This window comes from Triticum dicoccoides, chromosome 6B (assembly GCF_002162155.2).
Source record: "Triticum dicoccoides isolate Atlit2015 ecotype Zavitan chromosome 6B, WEW_v2.0, whole genome shotgun sequence".
NCBI classification, from domain to species: domain Eukaryota; kingdom Viridiplantae; phylum Streptophyta; class Magnoliopsida; order Poales; family Poaceae; genus Triticum; species Triticum dicoccoides.
In genome coordinates, this window is record NC_041391.1 from 93,624,582 (window position 1) to 93,635,072 (window position 10,491).

Here is a 10,491-nt window from a genome sequence, read left to right on the forward strand (position 1 = left end):
TTGTTGTTGCATGTTTTTACGTGGCTGCAATAGGGTTCTAGCAAGAACGTTTTCTTACCTACGTGAAAGCCACAATGTGATATGCCAATTTCTATTTACCCTTCATAAGGACCCTTTTCATCGAATCCGCTCCAACTAAAGTGGGAGAGACAGACACCCGCTAGCCACCTTATGCAACTAGTGCATGTCAGTCGGTGGAACCTGTCTCACATAAGCGTACATGTAAGGTCGGTCCGGGCTGCTTCGTCCCACGATGCCGCCGAAGCAAAATAAGACTACTAGTGGCAAGAAAATTGACAACATCTACGCCCACAACAAATTTGTGTCCTACTCGTGCAAAGAGAACTACGCATAGACCTAGCTCTGATACCACTGTTGGGGAACGTTGCAGAAAATAAAAAAATTCTATGCTTCACCAAGATCAATCTATGGAGTTCATCTAGCAACGAGAGAGAGGAGTGCATCTACATACCCTTGTAGATCGCGAGCGGAAGCGTTCAAGAGAACGGGGTTGAGGGAGTCGTACTCGCCGTGATCCAAATCACCGATGATCCTAGTGCTGAACGGACGGCACCTCCACGTTCAACACACGTACGGTTGGGGAAGACGTCTCCTCCTTCTTGATCCAGCAAGGGGGAAGGATAGGTTGATGGAGATCCAGCAGCATGAAGGCGTGGTGGTGGATGCAGCAGCGATCTCGGCAGGGCTTTGCCAAGCTCTACGAGAGGGAGAGGTGTAGCAGAGAGAGAGGAAGGCGCCAGGAGCATGGGGTGCACAGCCCTCCCTCCCCCTCTTTTTATATAGGGCCCCTAGGGGGGGCGGCCAAGGGGGTGGCTTGCCCCCAAGCCAAGTGGAGGCGCCCCCACCCCTAGGGTTTCCAACCCTAGGCGCAGGGGGGCCTAAGGGGGGCGCACCAGCCCACCAGGGGCTGGTTCCCCTCCCACTTCAGCCCATGGGGCCCTCCGAGATAGGTGGCCCCACCCGGTGGACCCACGAGACCCTTCCGGTGGTCCCGGTAGAATACTGGTGACCTTCGAAACTTTCCCGATGGCCGAAACTGGACTTCCTATATATAATTCTTCACCTCCAGACCATTCCGGAACTCCTCGTGACGTCCGAGATCTCATCCGAGACTCCGAACAACTTTCGGGTTACTGCATACTAATATCTCTATAACCCTAGCGTCACCGAACCTTAACTGTATAGACCCTACGGGTTCGGGAGACATGCAGACATGACCGAGACCACTCTCCGGTCAATAAAAAACAGCAGGATCTGGATACCCATGTTGGCTCCCACATGCTCCTCGATGATCTCACCGGATGAACCACTATTTTGAGGATTCAAGTAATCCCGTATACAATTCCCTTTGTCAATCGGTACGTTACTTGCCCGAGATTCGATCGTCGGTATCCCAATACCTCGTTCAATCTCGTTACCGGCAAGTCACTTTACTCATTCCATAATGCTTGATCCCGTGACTAACTACTTAGTCACTTTGAGCTCATTATGATGATGCATTACCGAGTGGGCCCAGAGATACCTCTCCGTCATACGGAGTGACAAATCCCAGCCTCGATCCCCAACAGATACTTTCGGGGATACCCGTAGTATACCTTTATAGTCACCCAGTTATGTTGTGACGTTTGGTACACCCAAAGCACTCCTAAGGTATCCGGGAGTTACATGATCTCATGGTCTAAGGAAAAGATACTTGACATTGGAAAAGCTCTAGCAAACGAACTACACGATCTTATGCTATGCTTAGGATTGGGTCTTGTCCATCACATCATTCTCCTAATGATGTGATCCCGTTATCAACGACATCCAATGCCCATAGTCAGGAAACCATGACTATCAGTTGATCAACGAGCTAGTCAACTATAGGCTCACTAGGGACATATTGTGGTCTATGTATTCACACATGTATTACGATTTCCGGATAACACAATTATAGCATGAATAATAGACAATTATCATGAACAAGGAAATATAATAATAATCATTTTATTATTGCCTCTAGGGCATATTTCCAACAATGATGTTCATGAAAGCATAGGTTACCTTGTCCCTTGTCTTACAAACAATAGGGTTTGTGACTCCTTGAACTAGTGCAAGATGTGGAAGTAGATTGCACTTGTCCTTGCCAAAATGATATGAGTGAAGTATATTGGCGAAGTCACCCTCAAGAACTCTCTAGTCCTTCTTCTTTGGGATCCACATCATCTTGATGGGAATCCTTGGGGTTGTCGTGGAACTTTATGAAGTAGAACTTGATGTAGTCTTAGGAACCCACTTGACCAAGGCCTTGGGAGCTTCTTCAAATGCATCAATCTCCTCTTGAAGCTTGTCCTTGCCTTTTTGCTTGTGGTCTTGTGGTGGAAGATCATCTTGAGCTTGTGTCCCTTGGAAAGAAGTATGGTCATACTTCTCTTGTTGGGGAACAAACTTAGTCTTGGGGTATTGATCTTCTTCCCACTCAACTCCATTGGCATTGAACTTTGGTTCAAAACCAACACCTTGATTCTTCCGGTGCCTTCCTTGCTTGCATACAATTTCCTCAAATTGCTTACTTCTGACAAGGCTCTTGTAGACACCTTTCTCTATAATTCCCTTCAATAAGCTATTTTCTTGCTAAGTGTAACTTGGCTAAGAGAATCATTAGTGGAATCAAGAGAACTACTAGAAGCAACAACATTGGATTTAGCATGATTATTATTACTACTAGAAGGAGAATCTTTCTTACTCTTATTGCTAGACTTTACTTGTGGCATGTAAGTAGATAAGAGTAAACGCTTGGCAATGTAAGAAGAACTTTTCTTGCGAAGATCATCATTGATTGCCTCTAAAAACTCATGTTCTTTCTCAAGGTTGAGCTTTTCAAAGCGTAACTTCTCATGAGTCTTTAAAAGTTCTCTATGATCTTCCAAGGTAGTTTCATGAGCTAACTTAAGGGTGTTTAGTTCTTTAGTTAGACGCTCAATATTCTCCTTATCATTGTCATTCGTTTTATCTTGATTAGCATGATTAATTGACGTTTCATCATAGTATTCATCATTAGAGTTGTCAACAAGTAAATCATCATCACCTAACAACTCATCTTCATCACTATTGAAATCAACATACTCGGGGTGTGATACCTTTGGGCCTTTAGCCATGAAGCCTCTTCCAATTCCTTCATTTGGTGAGTCAAATATGTCGTAGGAGTTGGTTGACATAAGAGCTAGACCGGCAACACCTTCACCTGGAGTATATTTGGAGTTGGAGTGATAGCTTCTCTCGGAGTGATGGTCAGAGTCAGAGACGGATACCCATTCACCAACATGAGCTTGATGTCTTCGTTTTGTGTAGCTCTTTGATGATTTGTCCTTCCTTTCCGAATCCTTGCTTCTCCGGGAGGTTCTTCGTTCATAACGATCACCTCTACTCCTTCTCTCTCTTGGTGGTGATTCTTCTCTTCTACTTCTTCTTTTAGGTGAATCTTCTCTCCTTTTTTAAGGAGCTGTACAGTCATTGGAGTAGTGTCCGGGTCTTCCACAATTGTAGCAATTACGTTCATGACTCGAAGATCTTTTGTCATTGTAGGACCTTGACTTGGAGCTTCTTTCCTTGCTTCTACTCTTGTAGAACTTTTTGAAGTTTTTCACCATTAAGCTCAATTCCTCATTGAAGGTTTATTTCTCACTTGATGATGTAGGAGCATCACATGAGGCTTTGTAAGCACCACTTGACTTGTTGTGAAGCTCTTCCTTATCCTTGAGTGACATCTCATGAGCAACAATTCTTCCAATGACTTCTGTTGGCTTGAGATCTTTGTAATTGGGCATCATTTGGATCAATGTGCACACGGTATCATATTTTCCATCCAAGGCTCTTAGAATCTTCTTGATGATGAATTCATCGATCATCTCTTCACTTCCTAAGACGACAATCTCATTTGTGATGAGAATAATCCTAGAGTACATTTCAGCGACACCTTCACCATCCTTCATTTTGAATTTGTCAAGTTGACTTTGAAGCACATCCAATTTTGATTCCTTGACGGAGTTGGTACCTTCGTGCATATCAATCAAAGTATACCAAATTTCCTTTGCATTCTCAAGGCGGCTGATTTTGTTGAATTCTTCGGGGCACAATCCATTGTAAAAACATCACAAGCTTGAGCGATGTATTGTAGCATCTTCAACTCTTCCATGGTAGCTTCACGGTTTAGTTCTCTCCCATCGAAGAATTTACCTTGCTAGCCAATACACACAATAGCTCAAACGGCGGGGTTATGTCCAAGAATATGCATTTTCATCTTATGCTTCCAACTGGAAAAATTAGTACCATCAAAGTAAGGACCTCTACGGTGGTAATTTCCCTCGCTAGACGCCGTATTCTCCTAGGTTGTGAAACCAAGGCTATGATCACCAAAAGCTATGGAAATCAAGGCAAATGGAGACCAATAAGCTTTGATACCAACTATAGGATCGAAAGTATGTCTAGAGGGGGGTGATTAGACTACTTGGCCAAATAAAACTTAACCTTTTCCCAATTTTAGTTCTTGGCAGATTTTAACAACTTAGCACAAGTCAAGCAATCTTAACACAATTGAAGCAAGTATGAAAAGAGTATATAAGCAGCGGAAAGTAAAGCATGCAACTTGCAGGAATGTAGAGGGATGGGATTGGAGTGTGCAAATGCAATAGGAGACACGGATGTTTTTGGCGTGGTTCCGATAGGTGGTGCTATCATACATCCATGTTGATGGATACTTCAACCCATGAAGGGTAATGGTTGCACGACTCCATGGAGGGATCCACCCATGAAGGGTCTACGAAGAAGTAACCTTGTCTATCGCACCATGGCCATCGCCCACGAAGGACTTGCCTCACTGGAGTAGATCTTCATGAAGTAGGCAATCTCCTTGCCCTTACAAACTCCTTGGTTCAACTCCACAATCTTGCCAGAGGCTCCCAAGTGACACCTAACCAATCTAGGAGACACCACTCTCCAAAAGGTAATAGATGATGTGTTGATGATGAACTCCTTGCTCTTGTACTTCAAATGATAGTCTACCCAACACTCAAGTCACTCTCATAGGATTGGATTTGGTGGAAAGATGATTTGAGTGGAAAGCAACTTGGGGAAGGCTAGAGGTCAAGATTCATATGGTTGGATTGGAATATCTTGGTCTCAACACATGAGTAGGTGGTTCTCTCTTAGAAAATGAGTAGTGGAAGTGTAGGAATGTTCTGATGGCTTCCCTCACGAATGAGGAGAGGGTGGAGGGGTATATATAGCCTCCACACAAAATCTAACCGTTACACACAATATACCAAACTCGGTGGGATCGCATCAGAAAGCTCGGTCGGACAGATTCAGTAGATAATGTGACCGTTAGGCAATTTCGGTGGGACCGACATGTCAACTCGGTGGGACCGATATCATTAGGGTTAGGGCATAACGTAATCTCGGTTTGACCGATTACACAAACTCAGCTGGACCGACTTTGGTAATAAGCTAACCAGAGAGTTGGTCAGGCAAACTCGGTGGGACCGATTCGCTCGTCTTGGTGGGACCGAAGCATTACGAAAAGGAAACGGAGAGTTTGCATTGCAGACTCGGTGGGACCGATCGCTCATCTCGGTTAGACTGAAACGTTACCAAGGGAAACAAAGAGTTTGCAACCCCATCGCGGTGAGACCGAGATCCCTATCGGTGACACCAAAGTGACTAGGGTTTCTGGCAGTGGCTATGTCAAATGAACTCGGTGGCGCCGGATGAATCAAATCGGTGGGGCCGAATTTGACTTTTGGTTTGGGACATATGTGGATATGAGAAAGTGGTTGAGGGATTTGGAGCATATCACTAAGCATGTTGAGCAAGCAAGCCATTAAGCAACACCTCATCCCCTTTTAATAGTATTGTGTTTCCTATAGACTCAATGTGATCTTGGATCACTAAAATAGAAAATTTAGAGTCTTGGACTTTAGAGCTTGAGCCAATCTTTTGTCCTTAGCATTTTGAGCGGTCCACAATCCAAATCCATGCCATGTCAATCATTGAACTTTCCTGAAATATTTATCTTGAAATGGCATTAGTTCAATGAGCTATATGTTGTTAATCATTACCAATACCACCCAGGGATAGTTGCACTTTCAATGGTGCAATTGATGTTGATTGATGCACACGATCATGGAGTGAGAGGTGTATTCCGGCTCATCTCTCTTTCTTGGGTGCTTGGAGCAAGTCGCTGTCAGGGATTACAGATTACAGATTCCTTCATCGCAGAAGCCTTAGCACTCCGTGAAGGAGTAACTCTAAGGTTTCTCTCATGTGATCACGGAAAGTTGACTGTTTAGAGGTGGTTAATCTCTTTTGATCACACATTAATTCTTGTTCGATTATTGTGCCAATCTTAGATGAAAGTGGGGTAAGGTTTCTAGTCTTGCTTCTTTCTAGATCCATCATGTAAGTAGGGTTAATAATAGAGGCGCAGATCAATGTGCTAAGATAGCTCACACATAGGTCTTGTCAGACGTTTGGCTATATAAGATCCCTGATTTTCTGGTTCACAGCCTATTGGCTGATTTTAACTATATAAGTACAAGTACATCAATAAAGTTCCCTTGGTTCGATTAAAAAAAGATGACGCTACCGTCACCCGACTAATCTTTTGTAAAGATTGGCCAGGTTAACAGTAGTACGAGTTGTCCCATGTGATCCGTCCGATCATTGCAACACGGATCATTTTGCATCACCCATTGCAACATGGACCATGTTATGGTCACTCGTTGCAACATGAACCATGTTGCGGTAACCATCTATTGCAACAAGGGTCATGTTGCGGTCATCTCCAGCTCCCTCCACAAACACCACCGCTCATAAGTGTGAGCATGTTGCAGACATTGAAACAGATGGTCTTGCCATGGTGCTTGCACCAGTCGATGTTGGGACGAGCGGTGACACTCACCGAGTGAGCTTAAAGTGCGAGTGCCTAGGAGCTGTTGGTGGAGATCGCCATGGCAGATTGGCGAGATGCGAGAGGGGTAGTGGGATTGAGGGAATCATGGTGTAATTGAAATGGAGGCGAGAAGGGGATAGGAGGATGCTGCCATTGGAGCCCCCTACTTGACGAAGGAGAGATGGAATGAGAGAGAGAGAGAGAGAGAGAGGGGGGGGGCGGAGGGAGGGAGGGAGGGAGGGAGAGATAGAGAGACGTTGGTGAAAGAGATAACATTGGTAGGGCGTGGGTGGGCCCTACTTGGCCACATGTCGTGCATGGAAGGCAGTGGCTATTCCAAGCATTTCCATTAAAAAAAGATCACTGCATCGGTAGACCTGGAGATTGCATCAAAGAGGACAATTTTTTTTGGCATCAAAGCAGATTGTTTTTGAGTTTTTTCCAAGGGTACGTTGTTCCATATTTTTAGGATAACTAGAACAATGCCCCAACGTTGCAACGGGATGTAAATAGTTTAATATGTTAGCTTGTGATTTACCTGTCAATAATAATGCGATTTGTGTAAATAAATGTTCATCAATTTCTGTCCGTGAATTACCTTATATTTTAATTAGAAGTTTGGTAAGTAAATAAAATCGAATTGGTTCAGAAGATAAGTAAATTAAGGTAATTGATCATATACATGAAAGGTTGGACAAAGATGAGGTGAGAAGAAAGGTGCGATAGGACCTTATGTTCTTTTTAAGTAGTATATAGATTAGAAGTTTGATAAGTAAATTAAAGTGGAATTGGTACAGAAGGTAAGTAAATTTAGGTGATTGACTATCATATACGTGAAAGGTTGAACGAAAGTGAGGTGAAAAGAAAGGTGAAATGAGAACCTTACATTTTCTAAGTTATATATATAGAGAGAGAGAGATAGAGATTCTAAACGTACAGACTGTTACAGAGAATTCACAGGCCTCTCTACACTAATTATCTTTGTCCCCCTTGATTTCCAGGGGGTGAGGCCAGTCGCCCTCTCTAATCGCCAATCAAACACTGCCAGCTAGCACCATTTCATAAAGTATGTAAAATCTATCCGTCGTTCTAGCATTGCTGATATTTTTAAGAAGATATGATGTATTTATAAGAGGTGTATCATGAATCTGAATTTACTGGTAGCACACCAGGACAGTTTAAAGTTTAAAAACAAACGAAAGAGAGAGTACTGAAGATACTTTGTCTAATCGAAATTCGGTTTTCCGTTTCAATCAATCAAAAATAACAATCGAAATTCGGTTTGACGCCGTGCCTGACCAAGTTCTTCTCCCAATTAAAAGCCCCCATTTCCCAAACGTCCCAACCCAATGAGCCTCTCTGTGGCGGCCGGCGGCGGCCAACCCTAGCTCTCCATCCCGGTTCTGACCTTCCCACTCCATTCCCCAGCCGCGAGTGGTGACTGGTGGCGAGGAGCGGCGGGCGAAGTATTGACCCCATATCTTCCGTCTCGCTAGTCGTCGGCCATGGAGAAGGAAGCGGCAGCATGGGCGACGGCGGCGGCTGCAGCACGGGCGCCCGAATCCCATGGGACCGCAGGGAAGTGGGCAAGGAGCAGCGATTGCGACGAGACCGCCGGCGATTTCATCAGCAGGCTCCCCGACGACATCCTCGGCACCATCATCTCCCTCCTCCCCACCAAGGACGGCGGCCGCACCCAGGCCCTCTCCCGCCGTTGGCGCCACCTGTGGCTCTCCGCGCCTCTCAACCTCGAGGTCCGCAACCGTCCACCCCGGTACTTCCCCGGCGTCCCCGTCCTCACCTCCATTGTCCCCCGCGCCGCCATCTCAGAGATACTCTCCCGACACCCAGGCCCTACCCGCCGATTGTACATAAACTGCCCCCGCTCCGGGTTCCTGTTTTTCCGGGCGCAGGAGTGGTTTCAATCCCGAGCCCTCGCCAACCTCCAAGAGCTGGATATAAGCCACGCCTACTGCCCGCTGCTGGAAATAGTGCTCCGCTCTGCATCCACCATCCTCGTTGCCAAGATTAGCCATTGTGATCCCCCTGGCAAGAAGCTCACCCTGTTTTTAGTTTCCATCATAGCGGATGCCTTCCACAGACTGCTCTCTGGCTGCCATGCCTTGGAGAGCTTATACATGGCCGAAGTTCGTGCTGCGGGTTGCCTCCATGTCAGCTCGCCTACTATTACGACCATCATCTTCCGTCATAGCTCTAGTGAAAAAACGGAACTGGTCATCGAAGATGCTCCCTGCCTTCTAAGGTTACTGTTAACTGATTGTAAGAGAGATGATTGTGTCACTGTCAGGGTGATTAGTGCGCCTAATCTGAAGATATTGGGCCCTTTCTTGGTTGTGGCCTCCAAGCTCCTACTCTTCCAGGTTGCAGCAGCGTCATCTTGTAATCTTGCATTCGGCATTCATACATGCAGGCTATATTTTTTACGGGCTTGGTAAAAATCAGTCGACTGAGATTTAACCAAGTCTATTTTTTATGTTCATTCTTTTTGTTTTCTTCAGGGAATAAACTCAATCAGCTCCACAAACTCGATGCGCACCTTGAAGGTTTTGGCTCTCAAGCCTTCTGGAGATAAATTGCTTGCAACTCTTAACATCCTTAGGTGGTTCCCCTGTTTGGAAAAGCTCTGTATTATTGTGAGTACTCACCTTTGCCTTCTTTAAATGTTTGATTTGTTCGACAAACTATAGCAGTCTAGTTAGCAGCAGCTCTAACATATTGCCTCTCCTTCCCGTTTCGCAGTTTCATAAACACTATGAGATGCATGAGGAAAATGAGCCTCAGTATGACCCACTGTATCCAATCGAATTCCTTGAGTCCCATCTCAAAAAAGTGGTGTTTAAGTCATTCCAGGGCTATAGGAGACAGGTTGAATTTGCCAGGTTCTTTGTATTGAATGCAAAGGTGCTAGATAAGATGGAATTTGAAGTATATAATCACTACCGCAGTGAAATGGTGGCTTATCAATATAGGCTGCTGCAAGTGGAAAACAGAGCTTCTCGACATGCTCGGTTTGAATTCAGGACTACATCCATGCCCATAAACATGTCCATGATTTCTCAGTGGTTGAACCCCTTCAGACCCATACACAGGGTTGGTGCCTGAAGATTGCACTGTCTTGTGCTCATTTTGTAGATGGCGTTGATGTCTAAAGATCGAATTGTCTTTCGCACAAGTCTGCTCTATTTCTAGTCTAAAGTTCCTCTATAATGATTCCAGTAACTTATGAAGTTACCCCTGTTAAAACTACAAAAGAAGTTCTTGGATGCAAAAATAGTGCACCGTGGAATATTTATCTGGGAGGATCTAAATGTATTACTGCCCGAGGGAGCTGGCATGCCATAACCACATCTGCTGAAACTACTCCTGCGGAGTTACCCTATGCAATTGTGGCTTTGTTCTGCCTAAGCTGGGATAGAAACACTTGCTTGTGTGGGAAACTTAATTGTCTTTTCAGTTATACACATGCATGAGATGTTTAATTGCTGATTTTTGTGTGTGTGCACATATAGCATTTCTTTGAT

The 10,491-nt window shown here is 44.9% G+C and overlaps 1 protein-coding gene across 1 annotated transcript; it reads left to right on the forward strand.

Moving 5' to 3' along the window:
* Positions 1-8,454: 8,454 nt before the first annotated feature.
* Positions 8,455-10,072, forward strand: LOC119320833 (putative FBD-associated F-box protein At3g50710). Its single transcript, XM_037594765.1, has 4 exons — positions 8,455-9,330; positions 9,469-9,603; positions 9,710-9,873; positions 9,940-10,072. Exons 1-4 carry the CDS (start codon positions 8,455-8,457, stop codon positions 10,070-10,072), a joined length of 1,308 nt encoding a protein of 435 aa, XP_037450662.1.
* Positions 10,073-10,491: the final 419 nt, after the last annotated feature.

What these genes read in the sequence shown, in the direction of transcription:
- LOC119320833 (XM_037594765.1), top strand. Translation starts at nt 8,455, where the DNA reads ATGGAGAAGGAAGCGGCAGCATGGGCGACGGCGGCGGCTGCAGCACGG. An exon ending in CCAAGCTCCTACTCTTCCAG is followed by an intron (nt 9,331 to 9,468) that starts GTTGCAGCAGCG and finishes TGTTTTCTTCAG; the next exon opens with GGAATAAACTCAATCAGCTC. An exon ending in TGGAAAAGCTCTGTATTATT is followed by an intron (nt 9,604 to 9,709) that starts GTGAGTACTCAC and finishes CCCGTTTCGCAG; the next exon opens with TTTCATAAACACTATGAGAT.